The sequence below is a fragment of the Haematobia irritans genome, chromosome 5, assembly GCF_050003625.1.
Source record: "Haematobia irritans isolate KBUSLIRL chromosome 5, ASM5000362v1, whole genome shotgun sequence".
Lineage (NCBI taxonomy): Eukaryota > Metazoa > Arthropoda > Insecta > Diptera > Muscidae > Haematobia > Haematobia irritans.
The window spans coordinates 110,199,932-110,222,346 of NC_134401.1; the positions used below are offsets into that span (position 1 = coordinate 110,199,932).

General features: G+C 33.8%; 1 protein-coding gene across 1 annotated transcript in view; it reads right to left on the bottom strand.

The window, feature by feature from the left end:
- Positions 1 to 22,415, bottom strand: part of CngA (Cyclic nucleotide-gated ion channel subunit A) — a 193,305-nt gene that overhangs the window by 17,367 nt on the left and 153,523 nt on the right. The window contains exon 5 of the mRNA XM_075313005.1: positions 14,840 to 15,379. Within this exon, the coding sequence (XP_075169120.1) occupies positions 14,840 to 15,379 (540 nt within the window). The remainder of the gene's footprint in view (positions 1 to 14,839; positions 15,380 to 22,415) is intronic.

Here is a 22,415-nt window from a genome sequence, read left to right on the forward strand (position 1 = left end):
TATATAGCCCCCAACACATTTGACGGATGTGATATGGTATCGAAAATTTAGATCTACAAAGTGGTGCAGGGTATAATATAGTCGGCCCCTCCCGACTTTAGACTTTTCTTACTGGCTTTTAGATATCTTTTTGGGAATTGGACCAAAATTCTTCGATTTGCTTGAAATTTTCAGGGAAGGTTAGGAAGGGGGTGTCTTGATAAAGATCTGTTGTTTTTCGATATTTGAACAGGGGCCTTACCTATGCCGTACATACAGTGAAAAAAAACTAACTTATCCAATTTACTTGAAATTTACAGAATAGTGGGGGTGGTTATGAAGTTAATATGGTGTACCCGATTTTTTATACCCATACCACCATAGGATGGGGGATATATTAACTTTGTCATTCCGTTTGTAACTTCCGAACGAAACAAGCTATCGACTTGCAACTTGGCACAAGTAGTTGTTATTGATGTAGGTCGGATGGTATTGTAACTGGGCCATATCGGTCCACTTTTACATATAGCCCCCATATATAAAAGGACCCCCAGATTTGGCTTGCGGATCCTCTAAGAGAAGCAAATTTCATCCCATCCGCCTGAAATTTGGCACATGGTGTTAGTATATGGTCTCTAACAACTATGCAAAAATTGGTCCACATCGATCCACAATTATATATATCCCCCATATAAACCGATCCCCAGATTTGACCTCCGGAGCCTCGTGGAAGAGCAAAATTAATCCGATCCGGCTGAAATTTGGTACATGGTGTTAGTATACGGCCTCTAACTTCCATGCAAAAATTGGTCCACATTGATCCATAATTATATACAGCCCCCATATAAACCGATCCCCAGATTTGAACTCCGGAGCCTCGTGGAAGAGCAAAATTCATCCGGTTCGGTTAAAATTTGGTACTTGGTGTTAGTATATGGTCTCTAACAACCATGAAGGAATTGCTCCATATCGGTCCATAATTATATATAGCCCCCATATAAACCGATCCCCAGATTTGACCTCCGGTGCCTTTTGGAGAAGCAAAATTTATCCGATCTGATTGAAATTTAGTATGTGGTGTTAGTATATGGTCTCTAACAATCCTGCAGGAATTGGTCCAAATCAGTCCATAATTATATATAGCCCCCATAAAACCGATGCCCAGATTTAACCTCCGGTGCATTTTGGAGAGGCATAAATCATGCGATCTGGTTTAAATTTGGTACGTGATATTTAACAACCATGCCAAAAGTGGTCCATATTGGCCCATAATCATATGCAGCGCCATATAAACCGATCCCTAGGTTTGGTTTTTGAGCCTCTTGAAGGAGCAAATTTCATCCGAGTCAGTTGAAATTTGGTACATTGTGCTAGTATATGGCCCTTAACAATCATGGCTAACTAGGTCCATATCGGTCTATAGTTATATATAGCCCTCAAATAAATCGATCCCCAATCATACAAAAATTGGTCCATATCAAGTTCAAAATTGTATATAGCCCCTATATAAGCGACCCCCATATTTCAATTCTGACTCTCTAAGTACCGTGTAAAAGTCCATATCGATTCGTAATTATTTGTAGACTTACCTCTACATACCTTTTTTGTCTAATATATACCACGTATGGACTAACTTACAATTCAGAAGACGATATTAAGAAGTTTTAAGATACCTTACCATCGGTAAGTATTACCAGAATCCAAGTAATTCGATTGTGGATGACAGTCTCCCTCTTACTCGACTTTTTGAAAATTGTACTACACTCAGAGAAGGAATATGATCACCTCAAACATGTTTCAAGAGCAAAATATTATTTTTGGATGGTGACCATGTAACATGTTTGTCGCAAAAATGTTGTTTTCTCGGCAAACATAACATGCTTTCCGAAAACAGATACATAATTTCCGAGAAAATAACATGGTTGCAGCGAACATGTTACATGGTCACCATCTAAAACTAACATTTTGCTCTTGAAACATGTTTGAGGTGATCATATTCCTTCCCTGGGTGTAGAATTCTCCGATCTGCTTGAAATTTTCGGGGAAGGTTGCACTACAGAAATAAAATCTTGAGAAAAATTTCTAAAGAAATAAAATTTTGACAAAAGTTTCTAAAGAAATAAAAATTTTGGCAAATTTTTCTAAAGAAATAAAAATTTTTGGCAAAATTTTCTATAGAAATACAATTTTGAAATAATTTTTTTATTTTTATAGAAATTTTAGAAATTTACTATAGAAATATAATTTTCTATAGAAATAAAATTTTGAAAAAATTTCTATAGAAATAAAATTTTTGTAAAATTTTCTATAGAAATAAAATATTGAGAACATTTTCCATAGAAATAAAATTTTGAAAAAAATTTCTATAGAAATAAAATTATGACAAAATTTTTTATACAAATAAAATGTTGACAAAATTTTCTATAGAAATACAATTTTGAAAACATTTTCTATAGAAGTAAAATTTTGACAAAATTTTCTATAGATATAAAACTAAACATTTTGCTTTTGAAAAATGTTTGAGGTGATCATATTCCTTCCCTGGGTGTAGAATTCTCCGATCTGCTTGAAATTTTCGGGCAAGGTTGCACTACAGAAATAAAATCTTGAGACAATTTTCTAAAGATATAAAATTTTGACAAAATTTTCTATAGAAATAAAATTTTGATAAAATTTTCTAAAGAAATAAACATTTTGGCAAAATTTTCTATAGAAATACAATTTTGAAATCATTTTTTTATTTTTATAGAAATTTTAGAAAAATTTCTTTAGAAATGAAATCTTGAGAAAAATTTTTATAGAAATAAAATTTTGAGAAAAATTTTCATAGAAATAAAATTTTGGCAAAATTTTCGATAGAAATAAAATGTTAGGAAAATTTTCTATAGAAATAAAATGTTGAGAAAATTTTCTATAGAAAAACATTTCTATATAAATAAAATTAAAAAAAAAAATTATAGAAATAAATTTTTTGTAAAATTTTCTATAGGAATAAAATTTTAAAAACATTTTCCATGGAAATAAAATTTTAAGAAAATTTTCTACAGAAATAAAATTATGACAAAATTTTCTATAGAAATACAATTTTGACAAAATTTTCTGTAGAAATAAAATTTTGACAAAATTTTCTGTAGATATAAAATTTTCACAAATTTTCCACGAAAATAAAATTTTGACAAAATTTACTTTAGAAATACAATTTTCTATAGAAATAAAATTTTGAAAAAATTTCTATAGAAATACAATTTTTCTATAGGAATAAAATTTTCGTAAAATTTTCTATAGAAATAAAATGTTGAGAATATTTTCCATAGAAATAAAATTTTCAAAAAAAATTCGATAGAAATAAAATTACGACAAAATTTTCTATAAAAATAAAATTTTGACAAAATTTTCTATAGAAATACAATTTTGAAAACATTTTCTATAGAAGTAAAATTTTAACAAAAATTTCTATAGATAGAAATAAAATTATGAGAAAAATTTTCATAGAAATAAAATTTTGGCAAAATTTTCTATAGAAATAAAATTTTGAGAAAATTTTCTACAGAAATAAAATTATGACAAAATGTTCTATAGAAATACAATTTTGATAAAATTTTCTATAGAAATAAAATTTTGACAAAATTTTCTGTAGATAAAAAAAAAATTATAGAAATAAATTTTTTGTAAAATTTTCTATAGAAATAAATTTTTTGTAAAATTTTCTATAGATATAAATTTTTTGTAAAATTTTCTATAGAAATAATTTTTTTGTAAAATTTTCTATAGAAATAAAATTTTGAGAAAATTTTGTACAGAAATAAAATTATGACAAAATTTTCTATAGAAATACAATTATGACAAAATTTTCTATAGAAATACAATTTTGACAAAATTTTCTGTAGATATAAAATTTTGACCAATTTTCCACGAAAATAAAATTTTGACAAAATTTACTTTAGAAATACACATTTCTATAGAAATAAAATTTTGAAAAAATTTCTATAGAAATACAATTTTTCTATAGAAGTAAAATTTTTGTAAAATTTTCTATAGAAATAAAATGTTGAGAATATTTTCCATAGAAATAAAATTTTCAAAAAAAATTCGATAGAAATAAAATTACGACAAAATTTTCTATAAAAATAAAATTTTGACAAAATTTTGTATAGAAATACAATTTTGAAAACATTTTCTATAGAAGTAAAATTTTAACAAAAATTTCTATAGATAGAAATAAAATTATGAGAAAAATTTTCATAGAAATAAAATTTTGGCAAAATTTTCTATAGAAATAAAATTTTGAGAAAATTTTCTACAGAAATAAAATTATGACAAGATGTTCTATAGAAATACAATTTGGATAAAATTTTCTATAGAAATAAAATTTTGGCAAAATTTTCTGTAGATAAAAAAAATTATAGAAATAAACTTTTTGTAAAATTTTCTATAGAAATAAATTTTTTGTAAAATTTTCTATAGATATAAATTTTTTGTAAAATTTTCTATAGAAATAATTTTTTTGTAAAATTTTCTATAGAAATAAAATTTTGAGAAAATTTTCTACAGAAATAAAATTATGACAAAATTTTCTATAGAAATACAATTTTGACAAAATTTTCTATAGAAATAAAATTTTGACAAAATTTTATGTAGATAAAAAAAATTATAGAAATAAATTTTTTTGTAAAATTTTCTATAGAAATAAAATTTTGAGAAAATTTTCTACAGAAATAAAATTATGACAACATTTTCTATAGAAATACAATTTTGACAAAATTTCTGTAGAAATAAAATTTTGACAACATTTTCTGTAGATATAAGATTTTGACAATTTTTCCATGAAAATAAAATTTTGACAAAATTTACTATAGAAATATAATTTTCTATAGAAATAAAATTTTGAAAAAATTTCTATAGAAATACAATTTTTCTATAGAAATAAAATTTTTGTAAAATTTTCTATAGAAATAAAATATTGAGAACATTTTCCATAGAAATAAAATTTTTGAAAAAAATTTCTATAGAAATAAAGTTATGACAAAATTTTCTATAAAAATAAAATGTTGACAAAATTTTCTATAGAAATACAATTTTGAAAACATTTTCTATAGAAGTAAAATTTTGACAAAATTTTCTATAGATATAAAATTTTGACAATTTTTCTATAAAAATAAAATTTTGACAAAATTTACTATATAAATACAATGTGTACAATACAATAAAATTTCTATAAAAAAATTACTATAGAAAAAATTTTAGAGAAAATTCATTGACAAGGTAAAGTTACACTTTAGGACACAACTTGGATTCATTCTCAAGGACACGTCATGGGATAATTTAGTAAAACCACCCCATGCACCAGTCTGGGGAAGACTCTTAGAAACCTGTTTCATTTTGAGCATCCGAATCGCAATTAAACATTATTCATTTAGGTATTTCAGTAAGTCAAGAAGAAATCAACAAACTATGCATACGGAAATTATTGCGACGAACTGTAGCTCCGATACCAGTCCTGCGATAGGTCTGTCAGTGGCAATTTCTACCAATTACCCGTAGGGAATTTATCCGTCTTACAAATTGAGGATACAAAACTATTGTTCCATGATGACGAGTGTGATGTAGCTAATCTACATAGACGATGGAACAGTAACTTTTATTGGCTTGGTTTTTATTCTTTCGCTTAAGCATTTAGAATTTATTCTTGTTATTGTTCTCCGCCAAAATAATTCACTCACTATTGCTGTCATTCATACCATCTACTACGATGCATAGGATAGGCCATAGATTAGTAATATTCCCCATAGTTTCTAATGTTTTTTTCATGTACATTCCATAGATAGAGAAAGTATGAACATGTCCTTGCCACGCGTTGGCAATTAATGCTTCCGGTATTAAGCTCTTAAAAATGACTATCTATTAGACCAAATGGATGACACTGACCGTCCGTGTGGATGGCATTACATCAGTCTAAAAGGCACAATAATAATGGTCAACACGCTACTTGACCATAAACAACCAAATGTAAGCATTGAGCAAATAAATTCAAGTCATCACCAAGACACCGAAGACAAGAGAAGGTTAAACAAAGCTAACTTAAAATGGATATTATGACAATATCATCGTCTTTATCGCCATCACCATCAATGCCGCCATTGTAAATTACCATCTCCATTATCCTGAAAACAATGAGACTTTTGATAAAGTATTCTTCTTATTCTTCTTCATCGATGTCTTGGTCACATTGAGCCAATCATTGTCTGTTTTCAGTTTTCGTTCATAAAACCAATTTAATTAATATTTGAGAGCTAACAAAAGAAATTTTCCATACCAATAGGCAAACATTATCATGGATGTACAGTGGGACGTTTAGCGATAGGAATCAAAGAAATTGTAAGAAATATACACTCAAAAAAATATTGACGTGAGGCCAAAAATTTTATATCCTTACTATACGAATGTGAATTTTGCTTAGCATGAAGACGCATATTTCTGATATGAGGCTTTTTTCCATGTTCAAAAGCCGATAAAAGTTTCAAGTCAAGTTTCAAGTTTTGTCCCAATAGTTAAGTGGTTCACCTTAAAAATTTATATCTTTACATGAAAGAAAATGATGGTCAACTGGGCTTTAATAATTCTGAAAAATTCTTTAAAATTAATGAAATAGTCTTTATGTTTGTTGACTTTTTGTATCTTGACTTTGACAGAGCAATGGAAGCGTTCAAAAATAGGAGATGTTTTTTACTTGAAACATACACCGAAAAAATAACTGTTTTATTGAAAGAATTGAACTATTTAAATTGTATTCCACATTTTGAGATTTCCTAAAGCATTGTTAAAACCAGGAAAATTGAATGCCCTGTTGTACTTTTTAACTGCAGTTCATGAAATTAAATGAGTCAGGAAAGTCTAAAGTCGGGCAGAACAGACTATATTATCCTTGCACCACTTTGTAGATCTACAAATTGTATGCCATCTCAAATTCTTCAAATTTATTGGGTGCTATATATAAAGGTTTACATTTAACCTTAACCTAACCTAACCTAGACCCAAATTTTAAATAAGCTAATGTTCTGGGGCAAAGCTCGATGTTAGTAAAAAACAAGTATATACGGCCGTAAGTTCGGCCAGGCTTATGTACCCTCCATCATGGATTGCGTAGAAACTTCTTCTAAACACTGCCATCCACAATCGAATTACTTAAGTTGCGGTAACGCTTGCCGATGGGAAAGTATCTTAAAACCTCCTAACACCATCTTCTAAATTGTATGTAAGTCCATACGTGGTATATATTAAATCAAAAAAGATCGATCCAATACGTATATAATTCAGTTTGACAAAGTAGACATAAAATTTTGACAAAATTTTCTACAGAAATAAAATTTTAACAAAATTTTCTATAGAAATGAAATTTTCACAAAATTTTCTATAGAAATAAAAATTTTGACAAAATTTTCTATAGAAAGAAAATTTTGACAAAAATTTCTACAGAAATAAAATCTTAACAAAATTTTCTATAGAAATAAACTTTTGACAAAATTTTCTATAGAAATAAAATCTTGGTAGATTATTTTTGGCTCGAGTGGCAACCATGATTATGAACCGAATAAAAGTTGAACAAAATTGTCTATAGAAATAAAATTTTGACAAAATTTTCTATAGAAATAAAATTTTGGTAGGTTATTTTTGGCTCTAGTGGCAACCATGATTATGAACCGATATGGACCAATTTTTGTGTGATTGGACCAATTTTGGTATGGTTGTTAGCGACCATATACTAACACCACGTTCCTAATTTGAACCGGATCGGATGAATTTTGCTCCTCCAAGAGGCTCCGGAGGTCAAATCTGGAGAACGTTTTATATGGGGGCTATATATAATTATGGACAGATATGGACCAATTGTGGCACATCATATACTAACACCATGTTCCAAATTACAACCAGATTGGATGAAATTTGCTTCTCTTGGAGACTTCGCAATCCAAATCTGGGGATCGGTTTATATGGGCGCTATATATAATTATGGACCGATATGGACCAATTTTTGCATGGTTGTAAGAGACCATATACCAACATCATGTACCAAATTTCAGCCGGATCGGATGAAATTTTCTTCTCTTTGAGGCTCCGCAAGCCAAATCTGGGGATCGGTTTATATGGGGGCTATATATAATTATGAACCGATGTGGACCAATTTTTGCATGGTTGTTAGAGACCATATACCAACACCATGTACCAAATTTCAGGCGGATCGGATGAAATTTGCTTCTCTTTTAGGCTCCGCAAGCCAAATCTGGGAATCGGTTTATATGGGGGCTATATATAATTATGGACCGATGTGGACCAATTTTTGCGTGGTTGTTAGAGACCATATACAAACACCATATACCAAATTTCAGCCGGATCGGATGAAATATGCTTCTGTTAGAGGCTCCACAAGCCAAATCTGGGGATCCCTTTATATGGGGGCTACACGTAAAAGTGGACCGATATGGCCCATTTTCAATACAATCCGACCTACATCGATAGCAACTACTTGTGCCAAGTTTCAAGTCGATAGCTTGTTTCGTTCGGAAGTTAGCGTGATTTCAACAGACGGACGGACGGACATGCTTAGATCGACTCAGAATTTCACCACGACCCAGAATATATATACTTTATGGGGTCTTAGAGCAATATTTCGATGTGTTACAAACGGAATGACAAAGTTAATATACCCCCATCCTATGATGAAGGGTATAAAAAAATTAAATCGGCTAATGCCCTGGGACAAAGCTCAATGTTAGTAAAAAATTTTGAAAATTAATTAATTTCGCAAAAGTACACATATATGATTTATCGGTCGATAGATTAGTATTTGAGGTATATGAAAATTTGAGCTATTTTTACAATTTTTATACCCTCCACCATAGGATGGGGGGTATATTGGCTTTGTCACTCCGTTTGTAACACATCGAAATGCTCTAAGACCCCATAAAGTACACCCTCAAAAAAAATCGCTTCTTTAACATATGTTCCAAACATATTTTGCAGGAAGCACATATATTATTGCATACTGCCGAAACATTAATATGTTTGTTGTGGAAGCATTTTGAGCCAAAAATATTATATGCTTGGAAGAATTTTTCCCAAACACGATTGTGCTCATTCCCTAACATACTCGTAATTTTCACTTCCACGAAATTTTTTAGTTATTGGCACCTTTCTCTGTAATACAAATAATGTTGAAGAAATTATTCACTTTTATAAATTTTTTAAATTTTACCTTTCGCCTGCACGGAGAATCGAACCGAGGACCATACAGTTTGTAAGCCAACACACTATCCACTGGGCTACGTAGCTGTTATAGTCACCAGTAGATAATTATCGTTTTAAGTTACATTTATATAGCATAGTTTGCAGCGCCCACGAGCCCATGCAAACATAACATTATTTAACAGAAACATACATTTGTTTGCCACGTGGAGCAGTGGTTAGCATGTCTGCCTTGCATGCAAAGGGTCGTGGGTTCAATCCCTGCTCCGACCGAACATTTTTTTTGTTTTTTTTTTTTTTTAATTTACACATTTATATTTATACTATATTAATTTTTTTAAATGAAACATTGAAATGTGCGTTGTTAAAGATTTATAGTCAGTAACAGTGCTTGATATAAACGAAATTGAATGATTTTTGGATAAAATATTATTTTTTATTGCAAAAATAACAATCTTGTAATAAAAAACTGTTTTTGTACAAAACTTTAAAATTTGGAAGGAATTCAAAAACTAACAAAAGAAGAACGTGGAGTCGAGTATAAACATACATACATAATTTTATAATATAAACATAAATTTATTTAGGAGTGAACAGTGTTTTACTAGCATTTAACACCATCGCTCTAAAATTCCTTTTATTTTTCTTTAATAATTCATTTTAAAGAAAATAAACTTTTTAAATTGTTTTAGCTGTAAAAGTCGAACTTAATGCCCGCTTTTATATTTGATGGTGTCCGTCAACTCCTCGTGGACTACTTTTTAATAAAGAGAAACTAAACTTTGTTTTTTTACATTTTACTGTGTAATTTTTCACTATTTCCTCCTTATTTCATTTTACCGTCCCAACGTCCCAAGTATAGTGCCCTTTCGTTATTTTTATGAAGACCCCTGATTTCTTTTAACGAACCAAGAAAAAAATAATGCCAAAATGATAAACAAAACACATGTCCACACATACATAAAATGCTGCTCTCAAGGCGAAAACATAAGCTGTTTGTTTTTCAAATGTCTATTCTCTTGGTTCAGAATGTATATTCTCTTTATTCAAATTAAATAATATTTAGACTTAAACATATCAAATTTTTGGCCTTATCATAAAACAGTTTTCCGAAACAACATACAAGCGGTTTCACAGAAATTGTTCTCTTTTGACTCTTTTGCTGTGTTATATTGATATCTTTCGTCAACTCTCCCGGTTTCCATCTCTATTTCTCTCTATACTCTCTCTGTCGCTTTGAATAAAATATCACAACATATGTATGTTTAGTTGCAATTTGTAAATTTATATATGTTTGTATTCACACATATGATTTTTATGAAACATTCATGCCCCAAACATAATATATTCTAACATATTAACATAGATGTCCCAAACATTTAGTGTTAGTTTAGGAAAATTACATGTTCGCACTTAAATATATTGTGGTTTAAAATCGTGCCCGAAACACATTTTGTTTATATCGGAACATATGAAAAACATATTTTTCTAACAGTGTATGTATATTCTGGGTCGTGGTGAAATTCTGAGTCGATCTGAACATGTCCGTCCGTCCGTCCGTCTGTTGAAATCACGCTAACTTCCGAACGAAACAAGCTATCGACTTGAAACTTGGCACAAGTAGTTGTTATTGATGTAAGTCGAATGGTATTGCAAATGGGCCATATCGGACCACTTTTACGTATAGCCCCCCATATAAGCCGACGCTCAGATTTGGATTGCGGAGTCTCTTGGAGGAGCAAAATTCATCCGATCCGGTTGAAATTTGGTACATGGTGTTAGTATATGGTCTCTAACAACCATGTAAAAATTGTCCATACCGGTCCATAATTATATATAGCCCCCATATAAACCGATCCCCAGATTTGGCTTGCGGAGCCTCATGTATGAGCAAAATCGTGGTGTTAGTATATGGTCTCTAACAACCATGCAGGAATTGGTCCATATCGGACCATAATTATATGTAGCCCCCATATAAATCCATCCCCAGATTTGACGTCCGGAGCCCCTGGGAAGAGCAAAATTCACCCGATTCCGTTGAAATTTGGTACGTGGTTTTAGTATATGGTCTCTAACAACCATGCAAAAATTGGTCCATACCGGTCTTAATTATATATAATACCCATTTAAACCGATCCCCAGATTGGACCTCCGGAGCTCTTGGAGGAACAAAATTCATCCGATCCGTTTGAAATTTGGTACGTGGTGAAATTTGGTACATTGCCCTGGTATATGGCCCCTCACAACCATGCCAAAATTGGTCCGTATCGGTCTATGGTTATATATAGCCGTTCCCTAAAAATAATCTTCCAAAATTTTATTCCTATAGAAAATTTTGTCAAAATTTTATTACCATAGACAGTTTTGTCAAAATTTTATTACTATAGAAAATTTTGTTAAAATTTTATTTCTATACAAAATTTTGTCAACATTTTATTTCTATAGAAAATTTGTCAAAATTTTTTTTCTATAGTAATAAAATTTTGTCAAAATTTTATTTCTATAGAAAATTTTGGAAAAATTTTATTTCTATAGACAATTCTGTCAAACTGAATTAATCGGTCTTTTTTTTGTTTAATATATACACCGTATGGACTAACTTACAATTGAGACGACGGTTTTAAGAAGTTTTAAGATACCTTGCCATCGGCAAGTGTTACCGCCAGGGCTGTGGAGCCGGAGTCGGAGTCTGAAGATTTTGCTGGAGTCGGAGTCGTAAAAATGTTGCTCGACTCCGACTCCGGCTAAACCAAATTTTTTAAAACACTTCACATTTTCGTAACTAAGCAATTTTTTACGCAAATTAGTTTCCATTGCGTTATTCATTCGATCAATGTACAGCATGATTGTAAATGAAAATCAACTTCCAATTACGGCTATCTTTTTATGTTTCCTAGAATGTTAGACTAGCAGATGGCCTGGATCGATCCATTTTAATGCCGATATCAATTTATTTGAAATATTTCGGACAATCGATATTATTTTTATTTTAATTTTATTTTAAGGCCATATACATATGTGGAATATTGACAGAAAATTTTTTCAAAGTGGTTCTTTTATAGAAAATTTTGTCAAAATGTTATTTCTATAAAAAGTTTTGTCAAACTTTTATTTCTATAGCAAATTTTGTCAAAATTTTATTTCTATAGAAATATTTTTTTCTATAGAAAATTTAGTCAAAATTTTATTTCTATACAAAATTGAGTCAAAAATTTGTATCTATAGAATATTTTGCAAAATTTTATTTCTATAGAAAATTTTGCAAAATTTTGTTTGTTACACAAAAATTTTTTCAAAATTTTCTTTTTATCGATAATTTTATTTCTATAAAAATTTAAGTCAAGATTTTATTTCTATAGAAAATTTTGCCAAAATTTTATAGTAATAGATTTTTTGATTAGAAAATTTGGTCAAAATTTCATTTCTATAGAAAAGTTTGCCAAAATTTTATAGTAATAGATTTTTTTATTAGAAATTTGGTCAAAATTTTATTTTTATAGAAAATTTTATTTCTATAGAAAATTTAGTCAAAATTTTGTTTCTGTAGAATATTTTGCAGAATTTTATTTACCATACAAAAATTTTTCTAAAATTGTATTTTTATTGATAATTTTTTCAAAATTTTATTTCTATAAGAAAAAATTGTCAAATTTTATTTCTATAGCAAATTTTTTTCTTACTGATGCTCACTGATACTCACTGCTATAAAAAATGTATTCAAAATTGTATTACTACAGAAATATTTTTTTCTATATAAAATTTAGTCAAAATTTATTTCTATAGAAAATTTAGCCAAAATTTTCTTTCTATGGAATATTTTGCAAAATTTTATTTCTATAGAAAATTTTGCAAAATTTTGTTTGCTACACAATTTTTTTTTTAATTGTATTTCTATTGATAATTTTTTCAAACTTTTATTTCTATAAAAAATTTTCCAAATTTTATTTCTATAAAAATTTTATTCAAATTTTTATTTCTATATATTTGGTCAAAATTTGATTTCTATAGAAAATTTAGTTAAAATTTTGTTTCTGTAGAAAATTTTACAAAATTTTATTTACTAACATATACAAAAAATTTTCCAAAATTGTATTCAGTGAGCATACAATTTTGGAAAAATTGCTGCTAAGTCGAAAACTTGTAGAAATGACTCAAATTTTCAAATTTTTCAATGAATGAATCATAAATGCATTTTTGCGAAATTGTCTAAACAATTATAAATATTGCCCTAGTTTTGTAGATGTCTGATGTGAGATTTTATCAAAATGTAGATCTAAATACAAATTTGTGCAGAGTATATTATAATCGGCCCGCCCGACTTTAGACTTTTCTTGTATTTTTATTTTCGTTAAAATTGTGTTATGTCCCATAACGTTAGATTTAAATTGTAAGTACATAGATTTTGTAGAAGTATATACAATTTTGTCTAAATCGATTCAGATTCAAATTCATGTATATGGAAATATAAACCTTTATATAGCTCGCAACAAATTTAAAGGATTTGAGATAGTATCAATAATTTTGGTCCACAAATACATATACTGTTGGTATCTTCTCATATTATGATGGGTATTTATATCATTATTTTATTTATTAAACATTGCCCTAAATTTGAAATATAGAGTTCAATTGGCATCTAATGTGAAATTGAGAACTTTTTTTGCACACATAAATAAATACGACACTTTATATCGATCCACTTACGGTACCCCCACAATAGAACTACAAATTAGTGGTATTAAAATGAGATTAATTATATTACCCGGAGTCGACTCCGGAGTCGGAGTCGAGAAAAATTGGCTTGACTCCACAGCCCTGGTTACCGCAACCCAATTAATTCGATGATGGATGACAGTCTTTAGTAAAAGTTTCTATGCAATCCATGGTGGAGAATACATAAGATTCGGCCTGACTGATCTTACGGCCGTATATACTTGTTTTGCCTAATATATACCACAAATGGAATAACTTACAATTTAGAAGACGGTGTTAAGAAGTTTTGAGATACCTGACATCGGTAAGCATTACCACAATCACAATCTTTAGTAGAAGTTTCTACGCAATCCATGGTGGAGGTTACATAAGATTCGGCCTGCCCGAACTTACGGCCGTATATACTTGTTTTCTTTACTTTTAGTTAATTTCAGAAACTGATCTTAAATCTCAATTCTTAAAAAGGTTTATATGGAAGTCATGACCCAAACATTAAGCGTAGAAAATACGGCTCACTCAGTATAAATGGGCTTACCTCCTGACTAAAGACTCCTTAGGTTAGTTTACCCTACAATTTACAGTGTTTTATCTTTGTAATAATTATGGTTTAAACAAAAGGAAAAAAAATAATTCAATATGACTCTCATTATATGGACCCGGAGTAAACTAAAGCATAACGAATAATTGTTTGCTTTCACAGTTGGGAGCTAGTATTTGGCCAATGGAACACCACAAGAATTAATTTTGGAATATGTATGCATACCATCAGCATTTCAAGATATTCGGATTTCTAATCACGTGCTACACCTCCATATCTAATTTGCCCAGCAGACCTGTCTCTTCACTCCAAACAAAGCAAAATCATTGCATTTCTATGAAGAGCATACCTTTCACACTATGAACTTACCCACAATGGTGGCAAATATCAGCACACCAGCCAAAAAGTCAGCTACCACAAATAAATACTCAGCATCATTTTCCGGTGTTGGCGTCTCTCCAATCGTTGTCAGCGTCAGAGTAGACCAATAGAAACTGTAGATATACTGACGCTGTAATGTGCTATTGCGTTCACCATTGAGATTGTAGACCCAATTGTCGGTGCCGAATCCCAGGGCATAGCTGATGACAAAATACATACAAGCATTCCAATGGATTAGAACCAAAATGGCCAAAACCACTTTACAGATGCGAAAGGCATTTGGATAACCGGTGGCAGTTTCAGTGCGGTCAAACCATTCAAGCATACGAGGTAGTCTTAGGAGACGATTGAGTCGTACAATCACAGCGCAGGGTAGGAAACTTGGACCACATTTACTGGGTGACCACCAGATATAGGAGATATCGGTGGGTAGCATTGACAGAATGTCAATATACCAACCTTTATTGGTGAAATAGTGACGGCGTAGCTTATAGGCATCGCGCACCAGGAGTCCTTGATCCAAATAGCCTAGAATAATAGAATAAAAATGGAACATTGAAAAATATTGACAATTGAAATAATTAAATTAAATAAAATGTAATTTAATTTATTATAATTTCAGAGAACTTATTTATAGAATATAATTTAATTTAATGCATCCCATTGTTTTGTTTACGAATAAAATGTTCCTTTTCTTTTAAAATTACATGGAGAGACATATCCTTCTTGGCATCTCAAACGAATCATATTCTTCACGTTTTCCATTGTCCTTGGGACTGTCATGAAAATGCATCAAATTTCTTTTTGGTCATTTTGTTACGCTTATTGTCGTTGTCGTTGACTTTTACTGAGTTCTGGTAATGACTTTTATACCACCGACTGAGTGGAATACAAAATGCACGGTTCGTTTCTTCTTGCAAGTGCACTATTGTTTCAAAATCATTTCATTAAAGAATGATTTTAATATGAACAACGTTTTGTTGACTACAAAATAGATATTGTTTTGTTTTCTTCTCCTCCATCAAATCTTATTGTGCTTATGAATATAATTTCAGTTTTTAAGCTATTTCTGACCTTCATTTGTTGCCAAAAAAAAAATTGAAGTTGATAAGAATATATTAGTGACCTTTAAATTTTCGAGGACACAATTTGGTGAATAGTTTGTTTTACATAACGAATTCTCATGGAAGACTTCAGGATCATACTGATGGGTTTAAATACTTAGGAGTAACATTTGATGGAAAATTTTATTGGAAGTGTCTCGCTCGAAATGGTGGCTGAACCCAAATATGTAGTGGACGTACGAGAGCGCAATTAAGCTATTCCTAATATATGTGTCAAATATTTGGTGAAGAGCAAGTACAACATAAGAATTTCCCAATTGGTCCACCGGAAGCACGAAACGCGAGGTAAATAAATCAGCCTACAACCCCTAGACAATTCTCCTTCGCCCATTTCTCAGTCATCCGGAGGGATCTCTGTACAATATCACTAATTGCAGCTGACTGCTATTGGCACATCAACCAAGTATGCCGCCACGTTTATCCTTTCTTTTTATAAGGAAACAAGAAGACTCTTTATAGCAATATTTCAAAAAGAGGTGATAAAAATCCACCTTAGTCAGAGTTTCTGTTCACATACCTTAAAGGGTGATACGGTCAAAATTTGAAATCGTTTATTTAAAAAATCAAATTAAATTTCGTTTTCAAGTTCAATTAGTATAAAATTCAGTAAAAATATTCAGTTAGGCTTTCGCTTTTCCAAATCCGAATTGCCGGGCCTCACGCTTGACACCTGCAATCAGATTTTGTACAGCCACCTTGTCCACCTTCTTCGCCGCAGAAAGCCAGTTTGCCTTGAACTGCTGCTCGTCCTTAGCAGTTTTTTTGGTCTTCTTTAGGTTCCGCTTGACAATAGCCCAGTATTTCTCAATTGGGCGTAGCTCTGGCGTGTTGGGAGGGTTCTTGTCCTTGGGAACCACCTGCACGTTGTTGGCGGCGTACCACTCCATGGCCTTTTTACCGTAATGGCAAGATGCCAAATCCAGCCAAAACAGTACGGAACAACCGTGTTTCTTCCGGAAAGGCAGCAGACGTTTATTCAAACACTCTTTCACGTAAATTTCTTGGTTGACAGTCCCGAAAGCTATGAAAATGCTGCTTTTCAAGCCACAGGTAGAGGCTTGCCAAACCAGATATTTCTTTGCGAACTTTGACAGTTTTATGTACTTGAAAATATCTGCTACCTTTCCCCTTCCTTTTGCCGTATAAAACTCCTGTCCCGGAAGCTGCTTGCAGTCGGCTTTGACGTAGGTTTCGTCGTCCATTACCACGCAGTCAAACTTCGTCAGCATCGTCGTGTACAGCCTCCGGTATCGCGCTTTGGCCGTCGTATTTTGTTTATCATCGCGATTTGGAGTCACTACCTTCTTGTAAGTCGATGGTTAGGTAGGTTAGGTTAAAGTGGCAGCCCGATTAAATTTCAGGTTCACTTAGACTATTCAGTCCATTGTGATACCACATTTAACTAAAAGTACCTATTACATATGGGCACTTCTAGTCTTAACCACTGAACCTTCTCTATTATTTACTTTTGTGGAACCAACCAGATTGCTCCAAAAACATTAACAAACTGCTGAAGTTAACGTTTTCCAGGTCAGCCAGTAATCTAAAGCTATATGCTCCTAAAATTCGCTTAAGCCTTACACAAAAAGCAGGACACTCACACAAGAGGTGTTTAATTGATTCCTTTTCCTCCACGTCATGACAGCTTATACAATAGTCATTATACTTCGCACCTATAGTTTTTGCAAATTCGCCTATCAGGCAGCGACCCGTTATAGCAGATATTAGGAGTGCTATCTGACGCCTTGAGAACACTAGCATATCTAGTGTGCGGTTTAAGTTTAAATGGGGCCATATTTGCTTGGTGTCGTTACAACCCTTGCAATTTTCCCATCGAATATTGGCCATCATAACAGCCTTCTCACGCAGTAAGAGCTTGCAGGTGGCCAGAGGCATACCAACAGATTCTAGTTCCCCTGGAATATGTAAGGTAGTTCCTAGCCTTGCTAACACATCTGCTTCACAGTTCCCCGGTATGTTCCTATGGCCAGGCACCCATATTAGGTGAATATTGTACTGCTCAGCCATCTCGTTGAGAGATTTGCGGCAGTCTATGGCCGTTTTTGAGTTAAGGAACACAGAGTCCAAGGATTTTATTGCAGGTTGACTGTCTGAGTATATATTAATGCCAATATTTGTTGGAACATTACTTCTCAGCCAATTCACCACCTCTCTTATTGCCAATATTTCAGCCTGAAAAACACTACAGTGATTAGGTAATCTTTTCGCTATTCGAATTTCCAGATCTTTAGAATATACTCCGAACCCCACTTGTCCATTCAATTTGGAGCCATCAGAATAGAAATCTATATATCTTTTATTCCCCGGGGTCTGTGTACACCACGCCTCACTGTTGGGAATTAGAGTTTCAAACTTTTTGTCGAAAAGTGGTTTTGCCAGGGTGTAATCCACTACGTTTGGCACATCTGGCATTACTTTGAGGACCGAACTATGACCGTACATTTTTTCCGACCATAGCGATAGCTCGCGCAACCGCACAGCCGTTGTTGCAGCTGACTGTTTGGCCAAAATGTCTAAAGGCAATAGATGTAGCATGACATTAAGGGAGTCTGTTCCTGCCTGAGATACATAAGCTCGCCATACGCTGAACTTTATCTAAACAAGTCGGTTTCTGAAGTGCCGGCCACCAGACTACAACACCATATAGCATTATAGGTCTAACCACTGCCGTGTATAGCCAATGCACAATTTTTGGTCTTAGTCCCCACTTTTTCCCTATTGCCTTTTTGCACGAGTACAAAGCTACCGTGGCTTTTCTCGCCCTCTCTTCAATATTAAGCCTAAAATTCAGCTTCCTGTCCAAAATAACGCCAAGGTATTTGCACACTCACCAAAGGGAATTTCAGTACCCCCTAAGGAAATGGGCCTAACCGTGGGAGTTTTGCGATCTTTGCAGTACATGACTATTTCTGTCTTTGCTGGATTTACACCAAGACCATTATCTTTCGCCCATTTCTCAGTCATCCGGAGAGCTCTCTGTATAATATCTTTGATTGTGGATGGGAATTTTCCCCTGACTGCTAGCGCCACATCATCTGCGTATGCCACCACTTTTATCCTTTCTTTTTCTAGAGAAACCAGAAGGTTGTTTATAGCAACATTCCAAAGAAGAGGTGATAGAACTCCTCCTTGGGGAGTGCCTCTGTTCACATACCTTTGTATGTTTGCTTGCCCTAGTGTGGCCGAAATACGTCTCTTCATTAGAAGTTCGTCTAACAGCCTAAGTATACCTGGATCAACATTCAGAGTTGTCAGTCCATTTAATATCGAGCTCGGATGGACATTATTGAACGCCCCTTCGATGTCTAGAAACGCCACGATTGTGTATTCTTTGACAGATAGTGAGCTTTCAATAAAGCTGACCAGTTCATGCAATGCGGTCTCAGTAGACCTGCCCTTCGAGTATGCATGCTGTCGTTTCGAGAGCAAACCTGAATCCACGCTAGTTCTAAGATACATGTCTATCATCCTCTCCAGGGTCTTAAGTAGGAATGAGGATAAGCTGATTGGTCGGAAATCCTTCGCACTCGAGTGAGAGGCTTTTCCTGCTTTAGGTATGAAGACGACTTTTGTTTCCCTCCACTTTTCTGGAATATATGCTAAGTTTACACATTGTTTATATATCACCGTCAACCAGGGGATAATTCTTTCAGCCACTGCCTGTAACTCCGCCGGAGTAATTCCATCAGGTCCGGGGGATTTGAATGGTCCAAAGCTATTTAAAGCCCATTTTATTCTAGATTCCGACACAATTTCCTCGATAGGAAATGATCGCTGAGCCTCTGTTACACCGCCGGAACATGGTTCAACCGTCTGATTTCCAGGGAAGTGTGTGTCCAAAAGTACCTCCAACGTCTCCTCACTGGACGTTGTCCAATTTCCCTCCGGTGTTTTAACGAAACCTGGAGCGGTGTTAGTGGATGCTAGTACCTTCCGTAGTCTGGAAGCCTCTGACGTATTCTCAATACTGCTACAGTAATCATCCCAAGAGTTTTGTTGAGACCTTCTCAGTTCTCGTTTATATTCTCTCAGATTCATCTTGTAAGTGTCCCAATCCTCCGGAGCTCTTGTGGACTTTGCTTTGTTAAAGAGCTTCCTGCAGGATTTCCTCATATTACTTAACTCCGTAGTCCACCATGGCGGCCGATTTTTCCCCCTTGGCTTTCCTCTAGGGCAAGCAGCTTTCAGTGAAATGTTGAAGGCCTTAGTAATCCGCTCCACTGCGTGTTCGATATCTTGCACAGTGCTCATATTTGTCTCCGGCATTTCCGGTATCATCAAATTGAACGATTCCCTATACCTATTCCAATCAGCTTTCCTAACATTTGGCGGAAATATGGTCTTTGCAGTACGAACAGCCAATCTGAAACTGATGTAGCGATGATCTGAGAAGCTATGTTCCCTCAAAACTTGCCACTCAGATATCTTATCATTCAGTTCCGGAGAGGTCAACGTTACGTCCAAAACCTCTTGTCTGTTCCTGGTGACGAAGGTTGGTGCATCTCCCTTATTGCAAACTACCAGGTTAGTACGCAAAATAAACTCTATTAGCGACTCTCCCCTTGCATTAGTATCACTACTTCCCCAAATACTATGATGTGCATTTGCATCGCATCCCATAATGAGTTTTGTCTTTGTTTTTAGTGACTCCTCAACTAAGGTCTTAACGGCACAGGGTGGCATATCCCTATCATGTCCCATGTAGACCGAAGATACCCAATATTTGCATGTGGATATCTCTAGACTGGCTACGACAGTGTCTGCATTGCTCAATGAAGGAAGCAGAAACAAGTTTAGTTCGTTTTTAGCAATTATACATGCTCGATTTATATCGTTACCGGTATTATGCAAAAGTTTGAAACCCGGAGTGCTTAATTCACAGATCTTGTTCTTATATATGTATGGTTCTTGAATAAGAACTATATCTATGTCTCCTTTCATCAGGAGAACTTTTAAGGCAGCACAAGCGGCCTTACAATGGTGAAGGTTTATCTGGAGGAACCGTAGAACCATCCAAATTTTCAACCACCGTCACATCAGCCGCTTCAATTGAGTCATCAAGGGCTTCCTCTTCACAGATCTCGGTGACTCTCGCAACAATCCGCGGTTCAGCTTTGGTGAGGCTTGAGCCTGTAGAAACTTCCCGCATATGATTTTCGCCATAGTCTGCAGGTTTTATGTCTCCTTCGGCTTCGCTAGGAGATTTTTTCACTGCTGACTCTACCGGAGGCTTGTCCGTTTCGGTATCCTTTGGCTGATCGCTTTTGTATACCTTCATATGGATATCATGAAAGCCATAACTTACGCGTCCTTGGGTCTGGGCTAGATGTGGCAGCGACTCTATGTTTAATATAAACACCGCATGTCGTCTTGGTCCATCCACCTCATCCAAACGACCAACCTTCCAATCGGCGGTTGGAAGATCTGGGTTACATTCTTTTAGTCTCTCTAGTATTGACTCAGGATCAGGAGGGTTTGCCGGTATCCATGCATGTGCTCTAGGTTTAGCCGGTATGTCTTTTTTATCGACTAACTCCAAAGCGGCTCCTTCCCAAACTTCACCAATTAGCATCAATGCAGCTTTAAAGCAATCCATAGACCTCTGGTCTGCAAAAGCTATTAACTTATATCGTCCTTGATCCAGCATCTTGCCGTCGAGGACTTGGTCCGGGAAACTTTTTTCGCACCTCTGAGTAGACACCAGACATCGCGTTCTCAATTTCCCCCATTTTTGCCTTGGAATCATACCGTCCAATGCTCCTTTATTAATAATAGCCATCACAAGGCTGTCTTTTGCAACTGAGGCAAACGATCTTTGATCCCGTTTAGAGGATGGCAGCTCATCCGGTGATCGTTCCCTTTTTCCAGCTTCAAGAATTCCTTGAGCCCATTTTAAGGAATCGCTTTGCTTAGCCGACAACGTGCTTGGGTCGACTGATCCTAATTTCTTTAGGATAAACAAAGCATTTCTTCGTTCCTTGAATCTCTTTCGAGAGGGATTGCCTCCTTTTGATGTCGTCACCTTAGAAAAGGTTCGACTTGCCAAAGTGTCACCGCCAGTCGACCCATCTACAGGTCGACTAATTGGGCCTGACTCTTGGTCGCTGCCCAAATTTATAACTTCAGTCGTTACCCGTCCACTGGGCCCTGAAGTTAGCAACCCAGTGGATGACTTTGAATTTCGCTGCATGGTGGTTTATTATTTCCACCACACGTGAAATTCGTAATAAGTACTTATTACGATGAAATACTCCGCTATTAGAAAACACGTCCGTTCAGTTCGACGGTTGAATATATTGTAAGTCGATAGTCCCGCTCGTTTTTTGGCTCGATGCACGGTTGTAGACGATACACCCAGCTTATTTGCGGCATCTCGGAGAGAGAGGTTAGGGGTTCGCTTGAAACTACCGGCAACTCTC